The sequence below is a fragment of the Cupressus sempervirens genome, chromosome 3, assembly GCF_028749045.1.
Source record: "Cupressus sempervirens isolate cs-2001-9-10 chromosome 3, ASM2874904v1, whole genome shotgun sequence".
NCBI classification, from domain to species: domain Eukaryota; kingdom Viridiplantae; phylum Streptophyta; class Pinopsida; order Cupressales; family Cupressaceae; genus Cupressus; species Cupressus sempervirens.
In genome coordinates this window covers 256,527,112-256,542,373 of record NC_143120.1, presented here as the reverse complement: position 1 = coordinate 256,542,373, position 15,262 = coordinate 256,527,112, and the positions used below count along the sequence as shown (strand labels likewise).

The window sequence follows — 15,262 nt, the reverse complement described above, 5'->3', positions numbered from 1 at the left end:
GTCATGGTAATTTCCATGTTATACTTGTATTGCATTCAACCAAATGACCGTTATGGATGAGATATGTGTTGTTTCCTTGGAAGTCACTATAAGCAATGTATCATGAAATTAAAAAGTTTCATGTGTTGTGGCACAACTTACCTCTTATGCATTGAAGATGGTTTTGGAAACCATGTGAACCTACCTCTTGTGTTAAGCTCTATGTATGTTGGTGCCTTTGCTGATTTACAATGTGTGAGAGAGTGAAGGAGTTTATTTCATAGGGTTGTGCTTCTAGATATTCTCTAAGATGGAACAAGATGTAAATCTCCATGTGAAGGCTTAGAGCATGAAAATCTATTGTAACTTGTTGTTGAATAATACAATGGCTCAATGTTTTGGAGTGTGGGGTTTTCTATCTAAAAGGGTTTTCCCCATGTATATCTATGTTTCTTATTATGTCTCATTCTTTTAGTTTTATGCTTCTAGAATTTTAATTCTATATGTTGTAATGTTGCTGAAATTTGTTGGATATGTAAACTCCAATCATTTTCCTTTAAGGTTTTAACTTTGGGAAATTAACTATGTCTATTTCCACATAGCAGGTACTTGTATTTGTTTATTAGAAGCTATTGAAGAAATTATTGCATGTTAGATGTGCATGATTAGATGACTTTCTAGGATGTTCTCATTTCCCTTCAATTGGTATTAGAGCTTATTTTTGTGATTTGCATGTTGCTTGCATGTGAGGATTCACAGTGACATTTTTGGTTCTAGGTATTTCTTTTGTTAGGACTTTTTAGTTTGTTGAGCTTGAAGAAATTTGTTTAGAAAGAATTGGCTAATATTTAATCCTTTGATGAGTGAAAGTCTTGCAATTGATTTAGAGTTTCAGGAGACAACATACATTTCTTGAAGGATGGTGAAGACATGTTAAAGAGTTGATCATTGGATGATCTAAAGCTTCTATCTATAGTCTATCTCTCTCAGATGCATGTGGTAGTAGTGTTTGTGGAGTTATTCTATAAGTGATCTTGGAGTTCTTGTACTAATTTTTTCCTCTTGGATGTTTGTACTTTCATGGCTTGGATTCTTTCTCATTGGATCTAAGAGGTTTATAGATTTTTCTTAAAAATCTAGGGTGATGCTCATCTATGATAATCAATTGTTTTGAGTTTAGTTGTTTGGATTTTTCAAACTTTTGAGTCTTCCAGATGAGAAGTAGGTTTGGATTTGCATGGGTGCTCTTGAACACAATGGTTTTGTAGCTTTTGCATGATTAAGAAAAAACTTGTGGTTTTTTGTAGATCTATCAAAGAGTTATTTTCTATACTCTAGTTTCTTTAGGGTGTTACTAGATGAGATAGTTGTAGTTCTACATTAATGCATGCTTTGTGCATGGTGAGAGGAGGCATGTTTATTTCTTTGCATAGAGATTTTGATATGTGATCAATCACTCAACATTTCTATGAAGATGCTTTTTTGGATTCCAAGATTATGGTGCTTGATGAGGACATAATTGGACAATCAGATATTTGTTTGAGTATGTTGTCTACATGATTGTTCTCTTTGATCTCATTTTTTTCATGTCAATAATGTGATAGTGGGTTTGCATGTTGCAATGATTGGATCTACAATTTATGTAGTCAGGTGAGTAGGCCACCCATTTAATTGCAATATGATAACTTGGATGTGGACTGTCTATATCCACCATATTTGATTCAGTGTTGGTGCAGACTTGTTAGTTGGCCTTGTCTATGGTCACTTATGCATTGGTGTGGTTGCTTTGGGATGAGAGGATGTATGACAAGTGTGTACTTTGATATTCAATTATGGTGTCCCATAGTATGATGAATTTCCTTAGTTTGGATATCTTGGTTTCACTTGGTGTGATGCATGGGCCTAAACAATTTTTCATATTTAGGCGATGGAGTATCATATTCTCAAAGAGCTTGATATCACATTTCAGTGGGAGATTTAGCAATTGTATTTTTAATCACATTGTGATGAATGATCTTCTTTAGTGTTACATTTGTTGGAGGATGCCTTAGATCCTATTGTTGTGGAAGGGTCTTTCACATTTTTTGGTTCACTAGTTGGAGATGGTATCTTTGTGTGACTGGAGATGTTAACATCTTTAGGATTCAAGAAGTCCTTGGTAGAGATGTGGTTATTGCTTTCATTTGATCTTCTATCATTATGGATTTTATGTCATGTTTTTCTCTTTATTACCAATTAAGACTTGTGATATGATACAATTATTTGATATGATCACATGTAGCACTTTATCTCTTTGGAAGAGATGGTTTAGATTATGTTTTCATATTTATGTTCCTAATTCCATTGTTGGAGCTTTGACATTGATCTTAGTTTAGTTTCTTGGTATTGAGTACTTTGATCATTTACTTGATACTTCATGATAGTGCTATATTGCATTGGAGTTTGGCATGGATGGATTGATTGATTGATTATTGGTGCTCATGGATACTTGGAGACTTAGGTGTGGCTAGAGTTCTCTTGATATGAGAGACATGTTGAAATATATACTCTTGATGATTTTCAAGCAAAAAATTTAAGGATCCTACACCTTGGCTAGACGTGACTTCAATAGAGCCCTATAGGGAGAATGTTCTTGGATAAGTAACAATGTCTTTCATATCTTGGAGGAGCCTTCTCATTCCCCACTCTTGGTCTACTTGACAACTTATCACTTAAAAGGTATTGCCCAATGTTACTTTCAGGTGCTTTATGTTTTCTTTTATATTCATGGATCTTGGGCTACAGTTAGATGGCTCTAGAGGATTCATTGTGAGAGATGGATAACATAGTTATCTCCTTGAGGTGTTTTTTTCATTTATGATGATAGTAGGAGATGGTAGTGGGTTGATTTCCTGAAATGGGAGATGGAGTAGTTAATTTTCTTTGAGAGGCTTACATCCATGTAAATTTATGATATCATGATATGTTTGATCTCTTGAGCTTGAGCAATTTTGGATGTTGTTATGGATTTTTTCTTGGGGTTGTGAAGGAAATCATACTTCATATAGCTGAAATTTAGAAGTGTTTGTGAAAGGACATGCTACATGCTTACGATTTGAAGGTTCTCTCTTTGGTATTGGTTATCTTCTTGGATGTTTGAATTCACATAACATTGTTTTTTGAGATTCATTGGAGCCGTGGTGGTCAATCTTTTGTGGTCATATGTTCTCACTTGTACTTTTTTTTTTTTTTGGTGATGACATCGTGGTTCCTTTATCTTTTTTATTTTTTGGATGTGGAGAACATGGGAGAATTGTGGAGACTAGATAAGGGAGACATTTCTTGCAACATTTTTGCTACAAGATTTGCATATATTTGTGTATGGTCCTTTATATTACATGGTTACACTTTCTCAATGTTGCTAGATCAGTAGAATCAGTATGTTTTTTATTTTTTAGATTTGACATTACACATGTAGTGGGAGTTCTCATATTTGTTTGGTCTTCATCGACTGGTTTGCACATGGATCTTGAGGTTACAAATAATGGACTGGTCATGTTACTAACATGAGTTTCCTAATGTTGGACACCTTTGAGGTATGGGTAATTGGATGGGTTAAAATTTGATGTGGTTGTTATTTCCAATATGGTGGGTTTATCTATTGAATTGGAGCAATCTCTTTGGTTGTTGTTTTGGCTGATGTTTTATCTTATATTCTTGAGGATTACTTCACAATTATGTTGGAAAGAGAAGTTGATATTGTTGATGCTTCTATATAGCTCATGAGTGAAGTGGAGTGGTGGCAATATTCTATAGCCTTTTTTATCACAAGGATCTTATGCTTGTGTTGTTTGGATACGTGCGTAGTTGGAGCATGAGAGCATGCATTGCAATTTGTGTGGTTTCATGGATGGTTGTGACGATATAGTTTCATTAGTTTGACTTCTTTGAATTTGATGCTATAGACTCTTGATAGATCTTTGACAAGTGGGAGAATGTTGGGATTAAGGTGTGTCAACCTTAGAGTCCATTTGGCTGTGGGAATATAAAAATGGGAATAGAAATACTTATTCTTGAATAGAAAATGGGGTTACATATTCCTATTCTTGTTTGGTTCACCCAGAATTTGATGTGGAATTCACTGACTCAAAAATTTGTGTTTTCTAAAATTAAAAAAAATGGAATAAGAATACGTATTCCAATTCCACCCATTTAGGTGGAATAGAAAATGCTCATATTTGGGCCAAAATTGGAATATGTATTCCAATTTTTTTCCTATTCCAATTCTGATTTGGTGCATCCAAATAGAGAATTCAAAATTTTAAGAATATACATATGCCTATTCCACTTATATTTTGGTTGCCAAATGGGCCCTTAGAGTCCTACCATGCTAATTTATTGATTTATCTTAATTTATTAACTTCCTATGTTGTCATTCATTTTGTGGGACCTCTTGGTGAGGTGGCATCCTATATAGCAAGTCATGAGATGACACACACCTTATTTTTAGGAAGTTGGTACTCACTTGGAAATTTTAAGTTATGGGAAGATATTGTCATACATTTTCATTTGGTATAGAAAGTGTTTTGGCAATTTCCTATGTAAACTAAAGAGTCTTGGTTGACAATTTCTATAGTGCATTGGAGTTGTCATGCCCAAAATTTATAGGGAAAAAACACGACTACAATTTTATCTATATATATATATATAAGGTAATCAGGTTGATTCACACAAGTCACATTGTGATTAGGTTTCATAGGTATTTAATTAACAAGTTACATCTTGATAAATTTGATGTAGTAACGTTATGCTTATAAGCATGTGATCACATCTACCATTGAAGCTAACATAGGGTCTAGGATCTAGGTAGTTAATTTGATCCTACTTACGATTGGATGATTCACCATTGCTAACTTCATTATTATGGGTGAAATTTATACTATGTCAAATAATTTTTAAAAATAGGGTTTACAAACATAATAGGAACACATCATATAATGACCTATTTTTTGCCATCTCAATTGTTAGAATGCAAAGTACTAGATTCTAAAACTTGTACATTGTTGTTCCTCCTATTACATGATGCATATGTATTGTGTACATAGTAATCATAAATGGAATTTGACGAATTCATGGATGATGTAATTCACTTATCTTACATACTGCAAGACATCCATAAGCTAATGGCTAACTTAATATGTATTTTATTTATCTTGTACACAATAACAAGTAATTGCTAGGAAATAAGTTGAAAGACATTGGGTATATCTGAAGGCTAATTCTAACCTATACACAATCTACATATAATATAATATGAGTCAATAATATTTATAAAACATTCATTATTTAATACTTCTGATAGATTTTCAACACATACTAATTTTCAAAGTGTCACTATTCTTCGTTGAATGAATTGTTCGTATAGAGATTTTGGCACATATTTACATTCTCATTAATATATAGCATACATACATATAATGGTTATTATAGTTCAAATTGTTGAATAATATAAATGACAATAATCTAAGGTATATGGAGGGGATATATCAATTTCAATTTTTTTAACTCAATCATTTGTAACATTTGTAATATAAATCCACATTATACTTTCTCACTCAATTACGAGTCATAAAATTTACTCCATGGTTAATATCTACCTCGATTATTTTCATCCCCATACTACACCCAAGAAATCTATATGAAACCCCCTTCCATTGATATAGAATACCAAATAACCAAGTACTAAACATTTATATTAAACGACCTATAATCCATCATTTAATTTATATTCTATTAACTATCATGCATCTCCCTTATCATTTAATATACTTATAATCTATAAAATAATCAATATTACTTCATATTATACTCCACCCTATTGAACTATTAACATATACAATATATTACCTATTTGCTAGCAAAATTCCTTTTTACACTAAACTTTTTTTTCTCACCATTCTACTAACATTCCATTCTTAGTTTACTTACTAATTTGTGTATTAAGACTCTTCCTATTAGAAAAATTCCAACTAACAAAAGCACACATTTATTTAAATCACCCTAATAACCCCTTAAACCATTTCTTATTTATAACATCTAAATCTTATACCAATCCACTAACTATTTCACATACATTGCCTTTTTATATTGAAATATACTAAATGGCTTGCTAACCAAATCTACACATGCCTCTTAATAATTTAATACTAACTATAGCTGTAATAACACAATAATGTGCTACTAAATTCTAATTACCATCTAACCTATTCCTTCTAAATTCCATTATACCCTTGCCAATAAACTATGCTTATTCAACACCACCTTATAAACCTTACTTCCTACCCAACTCATCACTAATCACTATTAATTACAACACTAAAATATGCATATGATCAAATAAATTCAATTTATATCATCTTACTATTACTAACTAATTTACCACATAACAATTTATTTTATCCACATACTAACTATACTAAAAATCAACTTAACTCTAACTTTCACTAATCACTATCTACTAATTAGTGTATATATAACACCACTTAACAAGTAATTATTATGCTGCACTAAATACTAACTAAATAATTTCATTACTAACTATTGCCCACTAACTTTCTTTTCTCTCATTTACAACTATGATATTGAAATAATATTTCTATATCAATGAAAACTATATGCATAACATTGAATCTTACAATGCAGCTACTTATGTCCATATTCCAACTTGTTCATTCACTTCATGGATCCATCCTTCACAAAAATGTACATAAAAAGAAGATCTCACTTTTACAATTCAATACACAAATGACAAAACATAAGGGTCCAAATCTCACAATGCAATACACATTAACATGGAGAAGGATTTCATCCCTTCAAATACATTACAAAGTTGCACACCCCTTCCTTGCTACTATGCAATCATTCATTGAAACAACATGAATAAGATGGAGGGAGATTCTCTGATACATGTACAATGCACAATGACAAGTTTCCTCCTTGAAGCAACATCTACAAGATGATCTTCCCAAGCTTTTTCCATTTCTCCCTTGAGCACAAAATCTGCAAATACATCACAACAAAACAACAAAGACCATGGGTACTCTCCTCCCAACCATAGGCCTCCAAAGAGACCACCCCCAAGCTTGGGGAATAAGGCTCAAATAGGGTTTTATTCCAATCTCACAATGCATATACATCACATTACAACACTTGAACAATTCCATCCCAAGGATATTTCACAACGGTTGACCAGTGGAACCATGAATGTAGGGTGAAGGTGTCCTTTTCAAATGGAGACTTGCCATATCAAACAATATTTGCAATAAACAATTTTCATGCCCTTTCTAGGCTTTCATAAATCAAAAAATTTCATGTCCTTTCGGGGCTTTCACAAGCATCCTCCAAACACACTACCATCAGTTGTAGCTTCCTTGGAGCCTATACTCCATAAACTTCCTTTCTACACCATACTTCCCTTATCACCCCCAACAAGATATGAATGATTATGGCATACAATGGAGCCCATACTCCAAGACTCTCAAATACATTTTCAAGCCCAACTAACTCCTTCACCCTGGACTTCTCTTCCCTTCCCAAGGGGTGAGTGAAGTCCTCACACCCATAAATAACATACTTAACAAAATGGAGAAAGAAAGAGAAAATCAAATGCAACTACACATTTCATCTCAACACAACAATATCACAATCTTCCCACAACATGAATCACCATTCAAACATGTGCATGAACACTAAATCACAATACAACACCATGAAATCTACTTACAATATGAACTCACCCTCCTTTAGGACCATGAATACAATGCCATTATGTAAGATTGAAGAAAAATACTACATGGGCAAGAAAAAAACCAACCTTGAATCATTTTTGCAAAATAGTAATAAAAGGTTGTAGAAGAGCTCCTTCCAAGCTTTCAAACCCTAAGAGTCTTTAAAATTAAAGAGTGAGTAGACAACCCACTAATTTCATCTGAAGTCCTCTAAAAAGGATCCCAAAACCCTCACTATCTAAAAATGATCATAACATGAGCTACCTTCTTACACCATTGTCTCCCTCTAAAAAAATGTAGCCTTGACCAACTAAGAGAGTGTGGAGGAAGTCATGTGACACTTCAATTTCAAATTGCTTTAAAAGTGACTTGTTTGGAGGGTTCCCAAGGTCATCTAGGCCTACTAAAGGTTAAATTTAGACCCCAAAACCATACCACTATCATGTGAGCATTTATTTTTCACTAAAATAAACCCCTTGGACCACATTTTGACCCCTAAAAGTTATTGGGAAGTTGGAATTCAAATTTCCCTTGATGGAGACTTCTCCTAACACTCTACCATAAGAAGTTAACTTGGGTATTGCATTGGGTTAGGTTTAGGTTAGGTGACTTTTGCCCAAAACCCTAAATGACAAGTCATCAACACATGTACAACACAAGTGTCAAGTGACGCATAAAAATAACACATTACATTTATAGTGACATGTCTCTAAATATATATGAATTAAACTATTACACACATTTAATTCACTTTTACGAACCAAAACACATTACAACGAGGTTTGAATCTTTTCCACCGATTCAACCTTGGCTATGTCATGTTCACATGGGCTTGAGCCTTGGTTCCCTGTTAAATCCCATGGTTGAATTCCTGCACACTAAACTCAAGCATTAGTAGTCCAAGAAAATCATGTAATAAATATGTAAATATGTGCAATAAATCATTATCACATTCAACTTTCCTTTTTCTAATCATTTCACATAAAACATTTAAAACATTAAAATAGCAAATCTTGTTTAACAATATTAAATTTCACTTATCATGATCAGATTAATATTTTGAATAACTTCATAATCTACTTTCTATTATAGTGATGAAATATTCAATCCACAACTATTGAGTCCCTAGGTGTGTGAATTAGGTCCCAGTGCATATCACAATCTATCCTTTAACCCTAATTTCCACTTAAACATTACAATTTGACATTTCAAGCATTTCTACAATTTAGTTTCTATCAAAGAAATTGTAATAGATTAGAACATGAATAGAATCATTAAATATATCATTTAGGTCCTAATGTGCAGACATTAGTGTGGATCATCAAAATGCAGATATTAAAATAACATAACCCAATAGTCTCAAAAGTGTATCAAACCATAGAATTAGAAGTATCATAACGCAAATATATCATCTACGCTATGGTAGGTTGAGTGAGGCCTTACAGGAGTTGTATTTTAGCAACAAACATTATGGTGGAGTTCACTTTTGACAAGTGATGTGAAGGAAGGAAGGTGCCTAATCCTAGTCATGGTAATTTCCATGTTGTACTTGCATTACATTTAGCAAGATGATTTTTATGGATGAGATAGGTGTTGTTCCCTTGGAAGTTGCTACAGGCAACTTATCATGGAATTAACAAGTTTCTTGTGATGTGACACAACTTACGTCTTGTGCATTGAAGATGGTTTTGGAAACCATGGGAACCTACCTCTTATGTTGAGCTTTATATATGTTGGTGCCTTTACTGATTTACAATGTGTGAGAGAGTGCAGGGGAGCTTATTTCATAGGGTTTTGTTGTCAGATATTCTCTAGGCTGGAACAAGATGCAAATCTCCATGTGAAGGCTTAGAGCCTGAAAATGTATTGTAACTTGATGTTGAATAATAAAATGTCTCGATGTTTTAGAGTGTGGGGTTTTCTACGTGGAAGGGGTTTCCCCACGTATATCTATGTTTCTTATTATGTCTCATTCTTCTATTTTTATGCTTCTAGAATATTATTTCCACGTCATAATGCTACTGAAATTTGCTAGATTTATAAATTGCAATCACTTTCCTTTAAGGTTTTAATTGTGGGAAGTTAACTATATATTTTTCTGCTTTTGTGACATGGTAGTATGTACTATTTATTTATTATAAGCTATTGAAGAAATCATTGGATACTGGATGTGCACAATGATCTCAGATGACTTTCTATGATGTTTTCATTTCCCTTCATAAGGTTGCCCCTTTACCTTGTCGAACAAATAATATAGAAGAAGTCGAAGCATTATTATTAGGTCAAATTTTGGCTAAACAAATAAATTTCAAAAAAGTGCACATTGAAGCAAACTCAAGTTTGATAGTTTTCACTTGTATAATGAGAACATCTTACAATTGGCAAATTATGTATATTTTGAATAAAATATGGAGGATTGGTGATACATTCAATGATTGCAACTTTTCTCAATACTTTTCAAGAGGATAGTAAAGCAAAAAACACAATAGCAAAGATGGGTTGCGATAAAGTTTGTATCGACTCCCTCCACTTTAGCCCTATTGTTGAGGATTGCCCATCTTTATTTCAAGTTGTTCAATTTGAAAGTTGAGAGCACAATGTTAAACATGAATGAAAAGTATTGATTAGTCGCAACTATTATGAGACTCTAATTTTCTTTCTTGGAGTTGCCACTTCTTGAGTGAAGTTGGGCTAGTTATGCACTGCATGGAAAGGAAAGTACAAAGTCACCTTGATAAACTCTTATCATTTAATGAGTCATGTGTGATGTAAATTCCCACATATGTAATCTTTCAAATATATGTTGGAGTACAAGAAGTTCGAAATATGATTACACCATATTTTCGGAGGCGGACTATGCTCCCACAAAAATGCATGCACCAAAACACACCTAAAAGTCAAAATTTTCAATTTTGTTTTCCTTAAGATCTACAAAAATGTAACAATTTTTTTTGTAGAGATTTTGTATTGTTTCTACTATTTATCATTGTAAAAATTCGTTACATTTTTTGTAATTTTGGGAAAAAGTCTACATTTTGTGAGAGACATCTAAGTTTTGGAGCCCAACCATTTTAATCACAAAATGCTTGATTTAAAAGTCAGCTTCACTTGGGTTGCTCTAGAATTTCATCCGTAATTTTCCATAAGAGTATGGTCTACGAAACTAGAGAGTTTGGCTGCAAGTCAAAGACTGGGAAAGGTCGCTTGATGGTCACCTTGGACATACATATAAGATGGGTTGTCCACACTGTGCGCGCAGTATCAAGTGCATTCTTGGCGATGAAATTCTCTGTCGACCGAAAAACAGGTTTATCCTTCCATCCCAATTAGTCTCCTCTTTCTATCTAATGTTATAGACATGCTGCAAATTCAGACAAAGTTAGAGGATGTTGCTCATAAAACTGAGAAGGCAATATTCATTGGGGAGGATAGACTTGAATAGTATCCAGCAATACGGTTTATGGAATTGTCTTTCTTTCGTTGGCGATATTTTTCCGAGACAATATTTGCAGGACCACCATAAATCAATATTTGTGCAGTTGGTATTATATGACATGGTTTTTAAATGTTGTTGTTTTATGCCCTCTTCCTAGGTTTCACGATGTTTGATGGATGGTCTTTGACCTTGTTATAGTATTGTATGGTCATTTTATAAGGTTGGTTTTTTAGTGGTTCTTTTCTTAATGAACTTGACTTATTGCATAAATAATTTGTAACAGATATTTGTATTTAATATTTTTAAATAAGAACAAATGACCATCAAATATAAACAGATAAAGAAAACATGTACATAAGTAAAAATAAAATAAATTATAATGGTTCAGTATATACAAGAAATAGGTAAATTTGATTTCTTTTTTTATATTTTATTTTGGTAAAAATCTGAATTAAATTTTTAGATATTTGACAAGTGACAAATAATTTTCTTCATTCTTTTAATTTTCAATTATGCAATCTTAAATTGAAAAGATTCCAAATAAATCTTCTTTTCCATAAGATATCTTTTCTTTGAAAATAGAAACTTAAACTCTCCCACCCTTATGTATTATTGAAATTCTCACAGTTTCTTTGCAATCTCTCCGAAATTGTCTTTTTACAAAGAAAAAAGAGTAAATTTCATTTCAACAAAAGTCCTAACAGAAAACAATAAATATTATAATTCTAGAAAATTCGCTGAACAAAGAACACTAACAGAAAAAGATTGCGGTTACTCAAACAAAATGTAGATGGAAGCATAACGGGATAAGCATTTTTGTAATTGACAGACATTGATCAAATGTGCAGCTACAAAATAGCATAATTTGCAACATAACTCATAGCTTCTTGTTCCATGGATGTGTAGGTAGATTTAGATATTCTTTTCACAATGACTTCTACCACTTCTGCTCTGAAAGAAGACATATAGACTCTACTGGAAGATGCAAATATTCTTAACACAATTACTACTCTGAAGGAAGACACATAGACTTTACAGGTATATCTAAGTAATCTTAACACAACCACTTCTCCTCTGAAAGAAGACACTGACTCTATTGGTATATTCACATATTCTCAACACAACCACTTCTCCTGTGAATGAAAAAAGATGTCTTCGATTGGTGCCTTGGAATTATGCAATTCAATTGACTTGATTATTTTCAACATGAGGGTTCTGACTGCTGAGCAAGCGCGAGTAAGAGCCATTGGGTTTAGAAACCAACTGAGCATGTGGGCCTTCCTCCACAATCTTTCCCTCCTCGATAACGGCAATGATTGAAGCATTCCTTATGGTAGAAAGCCTATGTGCAATCATAACAGTAGTCCTTCCCACCGTAAGCTTATCCAAGGCATGTTGCACTACCTTCTCAGAATCCATGTCCAGGGCACTGGTGGCCTCATCTAGCAAAAGAATGCGTGGATTCTTCAACACTGCTCTAGCAATGGCCACCCGCTGCTTCTGTCCGCCAGACAGCTGTGTGCCTCGTTCGCCTACTAGGGTTTCATAACCGTTTGGTAAGGAACGGATGAATTCGTCTGCATTGGCGGCAATGGCCGCCTGGATCATATCTTCTTCCGAAGCCTCACCCATGCCCTGGCCGTATAAGATGTTCTCTCTGCAAATAACGAAGAAAAATTTATTTAAGTCCGTGAGACCAATATAATCTATGAGGCTGTATAACTGCAAATAAAATGCCTGAACGAATTTAGAAAACCCCTTGGTCAGACTTGAAACCAGACAGTGTATAGATTGATTTTAGTGCTTTTACATGTTAGAAAATGAGTTTTTGAAGTGTTAAACCGAGTTTGTAAAGCTCTTTCATATGACCTAAAAAATGTTACAGTCTGTAGATTGATTTTAGTGCAACTCAGCAAAGGAGTAAAATTCGGAGACAACTCTGTACAATAGAATTAGCATTGGCATTGTGGATCTCTTTTGGGATACATCATGACGATGACAATTTACAGATACATAACTTCTACTACAAGCTCATGAAGTGATATAGCTTATTTGGTGTTTCTATATGCTATTGTTCGTTACAAAAGATGTTCTGGATAAAGTTGCATGCAGATTTTGAAGAAATGGATGTTTGCATTCACACATATGGATAATGTAATATGATTTTGATATGATGGATTCGTAAAGGCCTAGAAGATACTCTCCTTCAGCTGGCCACAAACAAATATCTATATGCCAACTCAACAAAACATACTTTAAAACAATTATTTAACTATTCCAAATGACGTAAACAACAGAACAGTTTTTCTTCTCAATGAAACTACAAATAACATTTAAGACAAAGGATGACCTGGAAAAGAAACACATACATACCTTACTAAGCACAAGAATTGCCTCAGAATTTTTTTGAAAGGATGAAAAGTTTTTAACAAGAGTGAGCTTTGTGCTCCTCATATCACTATCTCAATCATTCTTGCGAGTGTTGCAAAGCAGATATGTCTTGGGGTCATTGCGATGCCTTGAAACTCCTTTGCACCTGCTATACAAGCGCTGCAATTCATGAATCTCTATAACTGTACTTGCAATGTCATAAATGAAAACTGAAGGTTCTAACATGGGTCAACCCATCCAACATAATTTTTTCGCAATTTATACTCCCCTCTATCCTACAGCATCAAAATGGAAGATTGTATGTCAAAGGAATCAAATTCATATTCAAAACCCTTGGAATTCTGCTGTGTCTTGACAATCTCCCATTTTTTATTTTCTGTAGGCTGATGATAATGTGTTCACCTCAGTATTTATGAGATCATTGCAATATTTGTCAAAAAACCGTGGTATTCTCTTCATTCACATGATAAATAGCACTTTTGTCATGGTAAATGGTGCTTTTACCGTCCATACAAAGCAAGGAACTCGTCGCTCTTGCTGTTCTACAAGGGTTTACAGTTCACACCTTTGTCAAAAACTCTCTTAAATGTTATTGACTACCTCTGCTAACCTCCACACAACACCACACTAATCTTCTTGACTTGAGTAGTTTCTCCATGATCCTGCTGATCTATATTCATTTGATCCAATTTTCAGGCCATAGAATGTCTGATCATGAATATAGACATCTTTAAAGTTTGTACACAGTATAAGATTCCCCTCCTTGATTTTTCTTTATGCCATAGGAAGTATGTAAATCACAAAGAACTTGGAAAAAATCCTTGGAAGCTCTATCGCCAACTTTGATCTAGTGAAGTTTGGCTTTGGTCTAGGCACCTCTTGCAGAATGATTGTCTGCAATTCGCTTCTACTGCCTATGCTCTGCAACTTGAACCTACAAGGCAGGGGAGAAAGCAGTGGCTGCGAGCACCTCTGCGGCATGGCGGTGGTCCAAGGTGGTAGCTTCGTATTAGTGCCTCCTAAAAGTGGTCAGTTGGTGGCCATGGATGTGGAGAAAGCACAGCCTCCATTGGATAGCTCTATTTAACTACACAATCCACCCAATTTACTAAGTAGGATGATATTCAACTTTCAAGATTTCAAGCTCTCATGATATGAATCAGCATAGTCTGACGACTTGTCAAAGAGGTAATCAACAACACCTGAGATTTGCAAGGTAAGGATAGAACTACTTGCAATTTAAAGTTGAATTTGATGGGATACTGGTTTAACAAAGTGACATCTAGATGCGGCATGGCCAGAAGAGACAGGAGAGTCTAAAGGAAAATAAAAAGGATTGTGAAGAGATAATGAAGTCTTTTAAGGACATTAATTGTTCCACCTATGCCATATGGGTTGGTGTTGACTGACATTGAGATCATATACACCTGATAAAACAAAGATTGCTTCTTGCCAGCTGCCTAGCAAAAGCGAAAAGTCTTGTCCTTATCATATACCATCTCCACCATGTTAAATTTCCACTTAGAACTGAAGTGGCCAGAGGCACTTTATCTGCAATCAAATGCCACATAAAAGATCTCTCAATACAAGCATTTGAGGCATAAACATGTTTGAAAGTAAAGTCCACCAAGATAACTGGGGGGGGCGGTGAATCAATTATGTAATTAAAACAACTCTCAATGTCCTTATT

The 15,262-nt window shown here is 34.1% G+C and overlaps 1 protein-coding gene across 2 annotated transcripts in view; it reads right to left on the bottom strand.

Moving 5' to 3' along the window:
* Nucleotides 1–11,972: 11,972 nt before the first annotated feature.
* Nucleotides 11,973–15,262, bottom strand: part of LOC149565848 (ABC transporter B family member 19-like) — a 73,380-nt gene continuing 70,090 nt past the window's right edge. For both annotated transcript variants that reach the window (XM_089819344.1, XM_089819345.1), the window contains exon 12: nucleotides 11,973–12,838. In XM_089819344.1, the coding sequence (XP_089675470.1) occupies nucleotides 12,364–12,838 (475 nt within the window). In that variant the 3' untranslated portion in view covers nucleotides 11,973–12,363. The remainder of the gene's footprint in view (nucleotides 12,839–15,262) is intronic.